We start from the raw sequence: 16,631 nt of genomic DNA, 5'->3' as shown, positions 1-16,631 counted from the left end.
CCAAATATCTTTTAGGGTAGAGAATGTTCATCAGAATCTGATTAAAATAAATAATTTTAAATCACTTATTTTGCACTAGACAAAAGATTGCAGGAAAGATTGCGAAGTCTCTGATTTCGTCTGCTCTTGTCCATCTTTGCCCCACTTTACCACTCCTCTCATGGATGACTACCAATGTTGGGGCTCCTGGGTGACTCAGTTGGTTTAGTGTCTGACTTTGGCTCAGGTCATGATGTCACAGTTCGTGAGTTCAAGCCCCGCGTGGGCCTCTTTGCTGACAGCTCAGAGCCTGGAGCCTGCTTCGGATTCTCTCTCTCTCTCTCTCTCTCTCTCTCTCTCTCTCTCTCTCTCACTCTCTCTTTGCCCCTCTCCCACTCGTGCTCTGTCTCTCTTTCAAAAATAAATAAACATTAAAAAAATTTTTTTTAATGGATGACTACTGTTGTCTTTGGTCTTCCATCCTTTTTGTCGCCACTTTCTCTCTCCAATGTATTACTAATTTTGTGGCCAAAATAGTCTTAATATAACATAGATTGGACCAGGCCATTCCCATTCCTGGAACTCTTCAGTGGCACCCATTCTTGAACCAAATCCAAACTGCTTTATATGACATTCCCTGTTTTTCTTTGTATGCCTTCATCCTTATTTCTAGGTCCAATTCCTGCCAAATCCTCACCACACAATACTCCAGCCATATAACCCTATTCTCTGTGTTCTTTTATGCCCTGAAGCTGCTATCTGTGCTTTTCCTCTTCCTTGGATTTTCACCGAGCTCGCTCCAACTTCTTGAAGACTCATCTTGACTCTTGACATCCTTCAAGAAGCACTCAATATACCTTCCATCTGTAGATTGGGATGATCCTGATGCTCCCTTTCTGGTTCCCATAATAACTGGAACTTACACTTACAATATCCATGACACTTGCTTTCATCATTGATTTTCCTATATCTTTCTTTATCCATATCTTAATCTCCACTTGAGCAGAGACTGTTTTCTCGGGTCTGAATTGATTTCATATTAATTTAACAACAAATGCTGATTTTGAGCCTACCAGGGGGCCAGGCACAGTAGATAAAAAGTATCCCTAGTGCATCTCTCAACAACTAAAATGTAGTCAAGAAGTACCTCTTGAGTGAGTGAATGAGTGAATGAAAGCAAGACATCCTACCACATGTCTGTGAGGTTTAAAAAAGAACTAGTTTCTTTCTGATCAAATACAATGGATAACCTTGCAGAATAAGATCTAACTCAGAATGTCTGCTGATGCCTTAAGCATCCTGCATACTGGAGCGTGTTCAAGGGCTCTTCCCTGACCTCACACACAGTGAATGTCTGAGCTCTGTAGGCTATTTGTAGAGAGTTTATTTCATCTTTGCAGAAAGCTGCCCAGTATAAATATTAGTCAGTTGATTTCACACAGAGTTAAAACAAGCTTTTAAAAGCCTTTTACCTCTCCTGTCCCCAAATAGGTACTTTAGACAGATTCTCAGAGCCTTGGGAGCTTTGTCGGATTTGGTAAAGTGAAAGTTATGTTCTGTTCAGAAGCAGCCTTCTGTGAAGGCTGTCTTGGGGTTGATGCAGAAATTGTGCAGAAAGGGTCAGGTGAAGTGAGGAATTTTAAGATCACAAACATCGGGTGAGGGGTGGCGTTGGAATCAAGCTTCTCTTTTCTGGATTCAACTCCATGAGGATGTTTCTTAAGATGTTCACCTTGGGTGCCAACATGGTAGCCTGGTTTTGAGAAGGAGCCAGACCTTCAAATTGGAGTTCTCTAGGTTCAACCCCAGCTCTGCCCATTAGTTGGTCCATGGCAAATGTGGAGCCAACCCAGCTCTATGACCCTCAAACCAATGCATATCACCGGGGCTATCCAACAGAACTAGAACAAGGGCTACCAAGAGAAGCCACACATGTAGGTTTTCTTTCTTGTTAATTTTCTGGCAGCTACATTAAGCAAGGTAAAAAAGAAACAGGTGAATTGAATTTCAATATTTTATTCAATCCAGTATGTCTCAATTCTCCTTCTCATTGTCAACCGAGAATGTTGTATTTCACACAATATGCCCACACTATTGTCACTGCAACACGTCATCAAAATAACACCATTAGAGAGATATTGTACCTTGTTTTCCTCAGACCGTGTCTCTGAAACCCTGTGCGTGTTCCGCCCTTGCAGCCTGCCTCCTTTTGGACCAGCCACATTGCAGTTTGTGAGTAACCACACGTGGCTAACGGCCACCATGTTAGGACAGCCCAGGGTGAAATCACAGTGCCAGGCCCGATCTCTCAAGCTTTTAAACTTACCCTACTGGGATTACAAGATGTGTTTCACAGAGATCAAACGAGAACGCATGAAAATTGTTACATACCTCAGCGTCCTCCTTGTAAGTTTAAAGAATGGAATGAGGGGACAGGATATTGTACCATTCTGGTATGCTGGACTGTTCTATTTCTCTCACTGGCCCTTAGTGTCATGAGGTAGGGAGTGACTTCACTTCACACTGTGTTTCCCGTGACTAGCGCGTAGTAGGTACATCATTTTCCTAGGGCTGCTGTAACAAAGTACTACAAACCAGCTGGCTTAAATAACAGCAATTTATTGTCTCAGAGTTCTGGATGGCAGAAAATCAAGGTGACAGCAGGGTTGGTCCTTCTGAGGGCTGGGAGGAGGAATCTGCTTCCAGCCTTCTCTCCTGCTTTGGGTGGTCTGCTGGCCATCTCTGGCATCCCTTGGCTGTAGAACTATCATCCCCATATCTGTCCTTCACCTTCACTCAGCATTCTCCTCCTGTGCATGTCTGTGTCCAAACCCCCCCTTTTATAAGAACAGTCACATTGGATTAGGGGCCCACCGTAATCCAGTATGACCTCATTTTAACGTAACTAATTACATTTGCACCTCTTCCATTCCCAAGTAAGGTCACATTCTGAGATCCCAGGAGCTAGGACTTCAGCATTTACGTTTTGGGGGAGAGACAATTCAACAAGTAACAGGAGGTATTCGGTAAACTTGAGTCAGATACATGAGTCAGCAATACTTAAATGTAAGGACCACCTTTTGCCTCTTTTGGGTGGTTTCCAAGAATATTCCTTTCTGTCTGAAGAAGAGAGGGATGTTAAAAATCAACTAAGAGAAACTGGTTAGCGAAGAGAATGAACGTTGCCACTGAGTAGGTACGCTCTGCAAAAACACGTACTATGCAATCACATTTGAAAATATCGCCATGGCTCCTCCTTGAAGACCTTTTGAATTAAAGTTACTTGATTTCACCAACCTCATTTTTCTTAACTATACCTGCCTTGGGGTTATTTGGATAAATTTACCTGCATGTCATGCGTTCACACAGTGATCACAAAATTTATTTGGCCAGACTTCCACACTGTTGGTTCTGAACAAAGTTTCCCACCACTGGGCGAAATTCTCTCCTGTATGCAATGAGGCAAACTGTTTCCTATTCCCAAAAACCCACCACCTTCCTTGAGTCCACCTTGATGTTTTGCAAAATTTGTTTTGTAAGTCATTCTGGCCCCGTTCTCCTCCAAACTGTGTGACTCCCTCAACTCAGCATTCAATCAAGAAGATACCCTCAGTCGGTTGAGCATCCGACTTCGGCTCAGGTCATGATCTCCTGATTCGTGAGTTCGAGTCCCACATTGGGCTCTGTGCTGACAGCTCAGAGCCCGGAGCCTGCTTTGGATTCTGTCACCCTCTCTCTCAGCCCCTCCTTCGCTCGCACTCTGTCTCTATCTCTCTCAAAAATAAACATTAAAAAAATAAAAAAAGAAGATATCCCTAAGAATACCACACATCCTTAGCTACAGAAAAATAATATTTATGCACTGATCAAACGTATGTGAAGAATTCCAAGCTCTCCGGTCTCAGGTGGCACTTTGGCTGAGGGCCACAGGCTCAGAGAGCCTGGTGTTCGGACAGGGCCAGTAACGGGACATGGTTTTAGTTTCAATCCCTCTGAACTTACTTAAAAATAATAATAATAACTTTAACACTGCCGTGCATATGCCAAGTTGAGTTGTATTGAATTTATCGGGCCAATAAAATGCTTTGCTCTGACGATAGTTTCAATTGCCCTAATGTCCACACTCAGTTTTCTGTTTATTCTTTGTGTAAGTTTATGAGGTAAGGTTGGATGACACCCAAAAATGCTTCCTGCCATCAAGCCTATTGGTATAGCTACATCTCAGGTCATACGAATGGAAAACTTAGGGGGTGCCTGGGTGGCTCAGTTGGTTAAGCAGCCGACTTTGGCTCAGGTCATGATCTCACTGTCTGTGAGTTCGAGCCCCGTGTCGGGCTCTGTGCTGACGGCTCAGAGCCTGGAGCCTGTTTTGGATTCTGTGTCTCCCTCTCTCTGACCCTCCCCCGTTCATGCTCTGTCTCTGTCTCAAAAATAAATAAACGTTAAAAAAATTTTTTTTTTAAGAAAACTTTGGAAGCAGCTTAGTACAATGAAAAGATATCTAGATTTCAAATCCCAGCTAGAGCATTGAAGAGCTGTCTGAACTTGGGCATGTCACTGATTTCCCCAGGCATCAGCTTTCTCTTCTGTTAAATGGACCTGAATGGTGTCCGCCCTACCTACCTTCCAGTATAGTGTGTGAAGCTCAAACAGATCATGTGTAAGTGCCCCCAGCTACCTCTACAGCTCTCATCCGCTAAGCTCGTGTGAACATGGTGATAACAAGTGTGAGGAGCCTCTGTCTTCTTTATTCACTTAAGCTGTCCACCTGTTTCCTCTGTGAATTTCTTCTATTTCAAGCATTCGAGTTACTTAAAAGTGAAAAGGTAATGTCAAGAGGGTATTGTAAATGATCAGTTCCCTTTCTTTTACTCTCTCCTCTTCCTTCCCTTGACTAGCTTCAGCCTGGTTTGTGACATCATTGCATTTGCTCTGATGTAACCAAAATGTTTTTTTTTAAAACATTCACTCTGTGCATGCCATTCTGACAGTGCTGGGAATGCAGTTCTCAGTAAAACAGACCTGGGTCTCTGCCCTCAAGGGCTTACATACAGTCCATTAGCCTCTAGGTCTGTATCTCCGTCCTATACTTTGTGGGGTCTGTAGCTCCGAAAATAGCCACCTGACTTTTATTTCCTCCTTTTCATTGATTCTGCTACTCTGGGTCAGAGGTGTTCCCTCCGACTGCACGCAGCATGACAACTTCCCGCATATGATTTTGCCAACCGTTTATGCTGCCTAGCTGTTTTCGGCTCACTTTCAACGTTCAGTTGATACATCTGTTCTTCCAGGAAGCCTTGCTTGATAAACCATCGGGGATAAATGAGACCCTTTAGCTCCTTAGATTGATCTTATCGTGGCACATATCCCCTTGCACTGCAAAGTCCTGGACTGTCCTGTGTATCCTTCCAGCTGGTAGCAGCAGAGATACCTGGACTATGTCTGTCCTCGTCATCACTGTAGCCCCTGAACCTAGCACAGGACCTGCCGCCCAGAAGATGCCTGATACTTAGCTACTGACACAATTGCATGAATCTGAAGCTCTTGCCTATTTGAATAGTTCATCGCCCTTGCTATCTGGCAGTCTTTCCTAATTTCATTTCTTCCAAGTCCAAGTATAATTCATTTTATGACAGCCTTTTTTTTTCCAGTTGGCAAACTATTAGAGGCTAAAACTTATGCAACATACCATGAAAGACAAGGTCATATTTTATCATCTTTGCCTGTTTCTCTAACCAGATTAGACATCTCTCTACAAGTGAGGTGAATGCGAGCCAACAGATATTTATCATGTCAAACACCTGAGTACAAAATATGGAAGACAAAGAGGGAAGTGTTAAAGATGAATCCAACAAGTTCCTGTCCTGAAGGAGTTACAGACTTCTGAAAGGCTGATGATAGTCATGTGAGGAAATTGGGTCATTAAAAATACGCTCAAATGTTTGGTTCTGTAAATTCGTTATAAACTATGTGTGGGTGGTAAGTACTTTCTGTGCCTTAACTGAGCCATGTCTCCTCAAGGTCATGGGGTTGTATCACCTATGCTGTGGAGGAGGACTTTCAGCTTTGAGGAGGACTGAAGAAGGAGAAATGTTGACTAGTGGCATTGGGAGACCCAACTTTTCTGATGGATAGAAAAACCCAGTTTTCCTAACATGATTTGAAAGGAAATGATGCTGAATCCATCCATGTGTAAGACAATGGTATCTACTCCTCCCATGGGTTTCCATCCAGAATGCTTACCTTTCCCTTTGCTGGAATATTTCATGATCTGTAACATTCCAGTGAAGAGAGTATATGATTCTCTTTCTAGCAATGTGACTTGATGCTCCCAATTTTCTAAATCTAGTGACAGACCCTCAGTGACATTCTTAGTAGGATGGTTTACTCAGCAACATCCATGGCAGACCTAGTACCCCTCTAAGCTACTTGGTGCTGTCTGTAGGTATAGTGACCTCCTCTCTTACAGAGACAATTGTCTCACACCAGATCTATCAATTTTCCTTTTTAGAAGAAGGTGGAGAATCCTTCAGATAGCTATGATGGAATAGGTAACAGGGATATCATCCCAAGTCATATCTGCAGGGTACCTGGAAGCAAGCTATTTAAGGAAACAAAATCCGTCCTTTTCTTTTTGTGGATTTGGCTAAAAGTAGTAGGATTAGCAATGGTGCAAGTCATTGAAATTAATCTTGAATGTGAAGTTGACGCTGATGTTACCCTGGTGGTGGTGTTAGTGGTGGTGAGAACGTTCCTCCTTCTTTAGAAAGTAGCTAGCAGGAGAGGAGACAGAACGTGACAGTTAAAGTCTGCTCCAGATTGAAGGTTTCCTCCGTGTCCAGGAGGTGAAGAATCCTTGCTGAATTATAATTTAAAATGCGTGTTCATTCTCTTATGAAAACAGTTTTTGCTAATATTTATTTGCTTGCTCACCTGCCCTTCTGTCTGCATCACTATATGTGTGACAGGGGTGGGCAGCTCCAGCTGTCACTTGAGGATAGATGACAATGGTGACTTTGCCATGGTATTGATAGCAAAATACTCACAACAGCTGGGCTTTCACTGCGCTAATGTCTCATTGTGTTTGCAGCAATGTAAGGTAGTGGTCATAGAGTGTCCATTTCCTAATTCTGATAGTATGCTATAGTTATGCAAGACCTTACCATTGGGGGAAACTGAGTAAAGGCTACACAGGAACTCCTTCTAATTTGTTTTTAAGCTTCCTGCTCTGAGTTCTGAATTGGATTGGTACAAAGAGGAGTTTCATCATGTGCTATCGGAGTGGCCTCGATTATTGGCTTAACTTTCAAAGCCACCCATCTATAAAATGAACATAATGACTGTGAAAACATCATGGGACTGTGGGTTGCATTGAAGGAGTTACATTTATAGAACATTTAGGGCAGTGGCAAGTACATGTTATGAGCCCTTCTAATTGTATTATCTTTGTTATTAATAATGTTACAATCACCATTATCATAATTAACCCTACTAATACTCGGGTTCTAAATCTTGGGACAGCAGGAACAAAGATCTCATGTCTCTGGTAGCCTCTCACTTAGGCTGGGATAGTTCAGTGATTTGCCCGAAAAATCTCAGAAAATATTTTGTGATTGAATAGTACTACCATAACCCTTACAAGTACCATCCTTCACCTTGCCAACAGAGAGGTCAATCATAGCATATTTGAAAGTACCTCGGGTTTGGAGAAAGACATGGATTTAAGGTCCGTATCTACCATGTAATAGCTTCAAGACCTTGTCCTTTCTTATCTATGAGGTGGGTGTGATGAAAACAAGTTTATTAAGAATATACTTCCTGTCGAGATGAAGTTAAGTAATATATATATATGTATATATAGTGATTAACATTGTCTGCTTCTCAGAAAGAGCTCAAATGAATACCAGCTGCTCTGGCTGTTAGTTTTTTATTAATGATAGGAAATAATTAAGCATTCACAGCTAATTCATGGATAGACAGGTGAAGACTGTCTTGTTAGACTTCTTCTAACAAGAAGTCTTTCAGTACCATGTTGGGATATCCCGGTGGGGAATTTTTTTTAACGGTACAGAGAAACATTTAATAGTTTGAGCTTGTTTCTCAGTGCCCTGAGGTCCTGGGTGAGTTGCACAGGTCTTGGTGTCAGTAAGCAAAGAGGATAAAGGGACTAACTTGGGCATTCAGTTTTCATTTGGCAAAACTTCTGGATGTGTATGGGTGCATCCTACTGTTTGAAAAGCTTGAGACACTAGTGATGAAAAAAACAGATGAGGTTCCTGTCCTCATAGAGTTTACAGTCTACTTGGAGACAGACCTCAAAAAATATATAATATAAAAATTCATATAACATGAAAATCAAAAAGTATAAAATATTGCACTTTGACACGAGTTTTAAAGGACAAGTCAGGGTCCTCTGAGACCTTGGGGCAATGGTGAACAAGAAAAGAAAACGTATCTTTTTAAGAGCCTGATGTTGTTGGTTGGGATCTTGACTTGTTCCAGAGGCTGCTAATTTTTTTTTTTTAACATTTATTTATTTCTGAGACAGAGAGACAGAGCATGAACAGGGGAGGGGCAGAGAGAGAGGGAGATACAGAATCTGAAACAGGCTCCAGGCTCTGAGCTGTCAGCACAGAGCCCGACGCGGGGCTCGAACTCACGGACCATGAGATCATGACCTGAGCCGAAGTCGGACGCTTAACCAACCAAGCCACCCAGGCGCCCCGGCTGCTAATTTTTTAAGAGACCAGCGCTTTTCCCTTTCCCTTTGGAAATAGCACCTCATGAGCAACCCTATCTCAAGGCTCCTGACTTGCACAAAGTGCCATAAATATTTGATTGTCGCTGACTTTTAAGGACTTGAGAAAAACAACCTCTCCATTGCCTTCTGTGACTCCAAATGGAAAATCAGGATGGAACATTTTGCAAACATGACACGTCGTCATTGCTAGCCTGCCGCCCACTCAGCTGGTTTGTATTTCTGGGCCTGGTGTTTGTCAGCCACAGCAAGATGGCTTCTGGCCTCTCTCTTGGTTCCCTGTTGAGGGGAGTGAAATGAAACAAATTGTTTTCACTTGAATCCATGACACAGATTCTTGTTATCATTGTTGTTTTGTTTGTTTTTGTGAGTTAGGGCCTCAGAGCAATCTCAGAGTTCTTTGTTCCGGAGTTGCTTTTCTACAAGCTGGTATAGTTAGGGAAACCCAAGGTTTGTATGCTTACCTAATTGAGGTCACACTTGAACCCATTTCCGACTACTTTAGAATATAGAGCTTAGGAGTCCGATAGATTTAGCTAACTAGCACTTGCCAGTTTGTGTGCGTATGGGGAAGTGACTCCACCTCCCTTGGAGAGGGAATAACAGTTTGGGGTTTTTGTTAAAATAGGTAATGTTGACAAAGCTCCTTTGTTGAGTTTTATATTGTCAGTGCTTAGAACAATGACTGGTACCTAGTTAGTGCTCAAGAAAAATTTTCTTATTATCATCTCCATCATCATCATCATCATCATCATCACCACCATTCTCATCACCGCTACCGTTGTTGTCATCGTGATCATTATTTCCATCTTCATTATCACCACCACCCTCATCATGATCATCATCTCCAGCTTCATTTTAGTATGGATTCAGTGGCAGGAATTCATCAGTCAGACCAGATTAAGTTCAAATGTTGGTTCTGCCACTTAACTAATCTATTACGTCCAATAGTAGGAAATATTTTTCACTTGTTTGGAGCCTCAGTTCTCTTATCTTTAAAAGGTACCATAATATCTTCCTTAAGGGAGTGATTGCAAGGATTCAAGTGCCTAGCACAGTGCAGGCCCATGGTAGGTTAGGACCCGACATACCTCTCCATGTATTCTGCAAAGGGTACACTTTGCTGGACTAGAAGGAGGACTGATTTCCTCCCCACAATACGAAATGTTCTCACAGAACTTTTTAGATTATAAGACACATTTCTGTAGACTTTGTCTCTGAAAGCATTACAAGAGCCTCATTGGGAAGAAGAATATATATTACCGTTTGTATTTATAAATAAGGGAACTAGGGCACACAAAGGTTAAATGACTTGCCAATAATCCTACCATTATACTTCTGACTTCTTAACATTTGATTTCGATTCTATAGCTACACTACTAGTAAAAGGTTAAATGGTAACAAACACTGGAAATTTCTAGCATGGTGTTTTTAATTTTATTTATTTTACTGCAATCCATAAAAGATTTTACATTGCAACCCAATTCACCCACATAAAAGTTTCATGAAACCATACTAACTCTTACTATTCTATTCTATTCTGTTCTTTTCTTTTCCAGTGTGGTATAGTTGATTTCATTTAAAGAATGTTGGCGTGATAACTCCCTCCATGGATTTTACAACCCAAGGGATCTCACCTATAATTTGAAAAACACAGAACACTGTCCCCCAGGACTGTGTGGCAGAATGACCTGGGGCAGCTCTGTGTAATGTCCCTGCCAGGATCCCTCCCTCAGATAACTGAAGGCAGTAGGCCTGGGGTAGAGGCCTGCAGTCTAATTTTCTTAATTAGAATACCCCCCACATGATTCTGATGGTCCACAGGCTGGGACCAGTGTCCTAGTGTGTCCGCCTGATTATTTCCCCCTGGAATGCTCATCTCTATTGAGTGGTTTGTTGGCTGCTGTTTTGAGCATTTTCTCCATCTCTCCCAAAGCATACTTCACCAGGGAGTCTGTCTGTCTTGATCTTGTCCCTCTTTCCCAAAAGTTTGGCTCTTCACTTATCTGTGGGCACAGGGAGCTTATGGCTCCTGAGAGTGAGTGCTGAATCCAAGTGATGGGTTGGGGCTGGGGACAGAAGGGGCCCTGGTCCTCTGTGGGTGGCACCTCTTTGATGGGGGCTGACCTGTCTCTGTAAGGAACCTACGTGGGCTGCTTATTTAATTCTGCATCAGAGGTGTCTCAGCAGTGTGATCAGAAATGGAAATGGAAGGATGGCACAAATACTGTGTATCCAGATTTTCTTTCCAACCCTGGGGAGCTGGGAAGTAAAACAAAACAAAACAAAAAATCACCCAGGGGCTACCTGAACTAGCAACACACCAGCAGGAAGGTTGAATTCTTCCAGGCAACCTCTCCTGCCCTAAACCCTCCTCTGTTATACAATTTAATTACACGTTTAATCACTTCAGAAACCCCATCCATTCCCTCCAGTGTAGCAAGATCTCTCCTCTCTTGGCAGGGTGGCTTGGTGATAAGCAGCTGTCCACGGGAAGGGTGGATGGGACTCATGAAACTCTCCCTCGGCGAGCAAGGAAGTCATGGCCAAATGAAAACTGAGATTGTTTTGACATTTCACTCTGGTTGTTGTAGCTTTAATAATAAAGAGAGAACAAAGTATTTGTGGCTTTAAATAGAGAGGCTGCAGCATTTGGCATTGAAATCACTGGGGATTTTTTTGTATGTGGTTTTGTTTTTGCTCATTTGAAAGAGAAGGAAAAAAAACGAGCTAAGAGGAGAAAAAGTTCAAGAAAAGAAGAAAGCAAGACCCCTCTACTTGTCCTATGTAGCTCTGATTACCACTGGGATTTGGGAGTCATCTCTGGCTTCCTTTCTTGAAAACCTGCTGCCCCTCTTGAATGCAAGGTCCATAGGGACACAGGTGGTCTTGAGTCTTGCTTGCCATGTTATTGGATGTGATGAATGAATCTGTTTATATAGCACACACTTTAAGCCAAGCCCTGAGTGTGTTTGTTTTGTTATGATTTGGTTTTTATTTTGACCCTTGCAATCACACTGTGAAGTCACTCATCATCATCCCAACTAAACAGAAGCCAAAACTGGAGCCCAGAGCGTTGCAACTACTTGCCTAAGGTCACACAGCTAGTCTGCAAAGGAGCTGGGCTTCCAAATCTTCCAAAGCATCGTCAGTTACAGTATTTTAAGATCAGTTTACAATTAACCACGCAGCTTTGTTATAAATGCATTCCCTCTGTTCTCAGGGTGTTTCTTTAAATTTTCCTATCTGCATCCCTCTGTCTCTGAGCTCTTTCTTCATCCTGCCTCTGCCTCTTTCCAGCTACCCCCGGTACCCCCACCTCTCTTAAAAATATAAAACAAAATAGGATAGTAAGCAAGCTCCCCGGTGGATTTCATAACTTGGCATATCATATATTTAGTTTAGTAATGAAAAATTCCAGCTCCAGGCAATGCATAGGATACCATTTCTAATGTTTTTTAAACAGCTATTAATGTAGGCGAGCGCTCTGTGTGTGTGTGTGTGTGTGTGTGTGTGTGTGTGTGTGTGTGTTCTTCCTCCTCTATATAATCATCTGCTCAGTGTGCACCCTGAAACTGAGAACAGGAGCCAGAGGAGGGGCGAGCCGTGATTGATGGGCCAGGCCTCGCTGGCGGAAAGAGTCCCATCTGGGGTTGGTTTTGGGAGCAGTCAGATGTTGAGGGGGAGGTCAGCCAGGCGGCCTCAGCTCCCCTCCTTCAACACCCAGCCATCCACACGTTGCACAGAGCGCACACCCTCGCTCGTAACTGAGGCTTGCTTTGGGCAGATGCTTTGTGGTGTGGGGCTAGAACAGCTGCTAAGTTTATGGAGGAGAAAGGAAGCAGAATGGTACAGCAGGTATTTTTCCTGATTTTATTTTTCACTCGAAATTGTCAATTTGAATGAAGCTGAAGCCTTTCCTCGCGTTAAGTCTCTGTTGCTCTCTGCGATACGTACTCTGCTCCTTGAATCCTGCTCGGAGGTGGGGGGAGGATTTCAGCCAAGAGTGTGTGTGTGTGTGTGTGTGTGTGTGTGTGTGTGTGTGTGTGTGTGTTTGTGTCGGCTTTCTGCTTGGTGTGTCGAACTGAGCTGGTCCTAGAACCAGCAGGTTAATGGTGTAATTTTGCATTTTCTTCTTTGTTTCAATGCCCCCGGGGGCATGATACAGCTTAGCTCTTTTCAGTCAGGCACTGGAGGCTTTCTCTGAATGTGCGCAATTCCTTGCCCGAGAACTAGAACAGACCATGCTACAAAACTAAAGTCAAACAGTCAGCAAGACCGACAACTGCAGGCAGGCAGCCCGGAAGGGAGGGTTTCCTCCAGGAGTCCGGGTTGGTGGGGGGTCCCTCCGGGAGTGGCTGCTTTTCTTGGCTGTGCGGATGGATGCAATCACTGTTTTACCAGGGCTGGACAATCCCTGGGCATGTCTTCATTATAAGGACTGTGTTTAGGCCAGAAGGGATTTCTCAGGGCAAGAAATGCACTGGGGACAAATCAATTCCAGAAGCTAAAGGGGAAAAGATGATTTGAGAAGTTGGACTATTAAAGCTGGGGAGGCACACGCATGCACACAGAAAACAATACTTCATTATTTTAAAGTCCACGTTGGCTCTGAAAGCAGGCACCCTCCCCTCTCATTGAGAGTCAGGCAGTTACCGTGAAAAGAACATCCCCACTTTGTGCTCTGCTACGTAAAGACGATTCCTCAGTTGAAATGTGGTTTGCATTAGATTTGGGGCCAAAATATTTTGCAAAGTCTGATGTGTTTCCACCCTTTGTTCTCTTATTGCTTTCTAAAAACTACTTTATTAAACCCCTCAGGGCAATGAATTGGGAGAAGGAGATGTCTAGGGGTAAAAAAAAAAAAAAAAAAAGAACAAACAAAAACCAAAACCAAAAAAAAACAAAAACAAAAAACCTCGCATTTTCTCTCTGACTCTATCTCCTGAGCCCACCCTGGAGAGGAAATTAAAGATGCGGGATGTTCCAGTGACCAAAGCAGTCCTCCTGTGTTTGAAGACGCCTCTCTGAATGTCTGCATGCAGTAGAGTCCACACACTATACTAATAGTCAGATTACGGTGTTTGTCTTAAAATAGCAGTAATATCCTGGCTATTTCATGCTTCAGTAAAATATTTAAATTGAAATGGCATTTATTTTTGCTTTGGTGACTCAGACTTGGTTGCATTTTAATAATCCTCTTGTGCTCAGTAACTGGAATCCAAGCTACCCATTGGGGTGTCTCGGGTAATGATGGGGTCCCACATCATCCTGCTGTTGTTGAGTCTCTGCTTTAATTGAGGCTTGGTTGACTGAGGACAAGGAAGTTTCCTCTAGGTTCCTAATCAATGTTCTTTATTTGAAGTTTCTGTCCGGTTCTGCAGCAGCAATAGTGGATGTTAAAACAGTCTTGGCTTTAAAAAAAAAAAAAATTGTGTATTTGTCAGCAACCTAGGAAAGTCCAGGCACTGAAAATTTGACGTTAGGTTTGCAGATCTCTTGAAGCACTTGCTCGGTGATGTGGGGGTTCTGTGAAAGGCAGAATCACCCTCCTCATCACCTCGGAACACCCACAGGCACCCTGACTCAGTAGATATCAGAATCTCTGTGATCATTCCACTTATTTAGGGAAAGGTGGGGGTTTGGCATCGGAGGTAGAAGAAAGGCGGCTTCTACAAATGAGGGAATGTCTAGCCGGAACGCTCCAAATAATTTTTGTCTGTCACTGTCACCTACGTGAAGTTGGCCTCAGCTTTCAACCAGGATCCTGTTCATGTGCCCAAGATTTGCCTTGACCTGGAGTGCCAAAGGTGCCCTTAACGCAAATGTATTTTTCCAGAAAACACACTTCAGCCAAGCTCAGAATCCAGGAACATCACTAGGGGGGAAACAAAGACATCTCTGAAGCCATTTGAAGGTGAAAAATAATTCCACAGGAAGTACAATGATCTTAATTAAATATTAGCTGTAATTAGCCCAAATTGCAAATGTTGGGAATATTAATTAGGGTCTCTCTGGAATGGCTGTCAGTGTTAATAAGTAACTGTGGGAGGTCCCACTAACATCTGTTTGAGGCCTTCAGGAACAGGAGTACAGTCCAGAGCCCCGTGGACCCAAATGCTTGCTACCCATGGGCTCCTGGGTGGCCACGGACACAACCCTAGGGCTCAGTGCCTTGGGTGTGCCAGAACGCACAAGGTTTGGTAGAGGTTGGCAGCCTGTCCCCAGCTGGCCCTTCTCTTTCTTAGGATGGCCTCAGAGCCTCATGAAGCTCTGAGCTTGGATGGCACAAATTTTCCAGGCCTCTGCTCTAACCCTCCCCAGGGGCTAGTCCAGCTACTGGGACACTGGTATTTTTGTCCCACATCCCCCAGCACCTGCCTTCCTGGAGGGTGAGTCGCAGGTCTTGAGGCCATGGGTGTATGTATGACAGAGAGAGGTATGTTTAAAAATGGGAATGAATGTTGCCACCAGCAGATAGCCTTGACAGATGAGAGATACCCAGGCTGTAGTTCAGCTCCCAGCTTCCCTAAGAGCTGTTGCTGTGACCTTGCAAAATCCGTCCTAGTTCTGGGCTGCAGGGTCCTCCATAGCAAAGTACCATGGGATGGAAGATATAGCATGTGTGTGCAGAGCAGGGAATCTGGGTCTGGGCACAGTAAACACTTGGGGCTCGGCCTGTCCCGTGCATTGTAGGGGCTTCAGCACCATCCTTGGCCTGTACCCTCTAGACATCATCGGCAACCTTTCCCCCCACTGTTGGCAATCAAAAGTGTCTGCACACACTGTCAGCTGTCCCCCAGGGAGCAGTCACCCTGTGTAGGAAATACTGATGCAGGGGCACATGGCTGGTCAGTCGGTTGAGCGTCTGACTTCGGCTCAGGTCATGATCTCGCAGTTCGTGAGATCGAGCTCTGCATCAGGCTGAGTGCTGACAGCTCGGAGCCTAGAGCCTGCTTCGGATTCTGTGTCTCCCTCTCTCTCTGCCCCTCCCTGCTCATTCTCTCTCTGTCTCTCTCAAAAATAAAATTCACATTAAAATTAATTAACATAACATAACATAACATAACATAACATAACATAACGTAACATAACATAACATAAAGAAATACTGATTTAAAGCCCCTAGCACAGTGCCTGGCACCTTCCAGGCCTGAGAGGAAAGCAGCATCCATCAGGGTGCCTTCTGAGAACCTGTGAGGAGAGGGATGCCTCTCCCCTGAGCACAGAAGCCTGAGGCCCTCATGGATGTCCCCTTCTGTAGCCCACTGTGCTGAGAGTGAAGCCTGCATGTGTGTGTGCTTAGGGCGCAGACGTGCAGAGATGGAAACCACGTTTGAAGAAGACTGACTCCTCCATTGGGTGCCATCTTCATAGCTGAGTGTCCCTCCTTGGTTCTAGGGAGAATAGGGAGAATGCACCCCCCTTCACTCTCTCCGAGTTTAACTTCCAGCTTTATTTCCTGCCCAAACTATTTATGCGATAGTGGCTTCTTAATTGACATCCCCATATTTAGTGATACCTTGACCACCTTGATTGGAACACTTTTCTGCAAAGAGCAAGATGGTTAAATAGTTTAGGTTTTGTGGGTCTCTCACAGCTACTTGACTCTGCCGTTATAGCACAATGAACATGGCTGTGTCTCAGTAAAAGTTTATTTACAAAACGACCAGTGGGCCAGATTTGTCTCATGGGTCATTTGCCAACCCCTTTCCTACTCCCCCTGACCCACCCTATGGCCTGCTGCCAGGCTAAGCTCCACAGAGCCCAAAGTTCATCATTCAAGCATGCATTCACTTAGCAAGTACTTATAAATGCCTACATTGTAGCTAGCATGCTGTGGGACCCTGGAGAGGCACTGTAGAATGTGACACTATCCCCAGCCCTTAGGACT

The 16,631-nt window shown here is 43.8% G+C and overlaps 1 protein-coding gene across 43 annotated transcripts in view; it reads left to right on the top strand.

The window, feature by feature from the left end:
• RBFOX1 (RNA binding fox-1 homolog 1) overlaps positions 1 to 16,631 on the top strand; it is a 2,070,746-nt gene that overhangs the window by 1,868,506 nt on the left and 185,609 nt on the right. The window contains exon 1 of one of the 43 annotated variants that reach the window (XM_058711287.1): positions 12,398 to 12,595. The exons of 40 other annotated variants lie outside the window; for them this stretch is intronic. In XM_058711287.1, coding sequence (XP_058567270.1) covers positions 12,563 to 12,595 — 33 coding nt within the window. In that variant the 5' untranslated portion in view covers positions 12,398 to 12,562. Of the gene's footprint in view, positions 1 to 12,397; positions 12,596 to 16,631 lie in introns of those variants that run through there. 2 more of the 43 variants (XM_058711278.1, XM_058711286.1) reach the window with 2 other exon arrangements.

The sequence above is a fragment of the Neofelis nebulosa genome, chromosome 18 (genome assembly GCF_028018385.1).
Source record: "Neofelis nebulosa isolate mNeoNeb1 chromosome 18, mNeoNeb1.pri, whole genome shotgun sequence".
Taxonomy (NCBI): Eukaryota; Metazoa; Chordata; class Mammalia; order Carnivora; family Felidae; genus Neofelis; species Neofelis nebulosa.
This window is presented reverse-complemented; position numbering and strand designations above follow the sequence as displayed.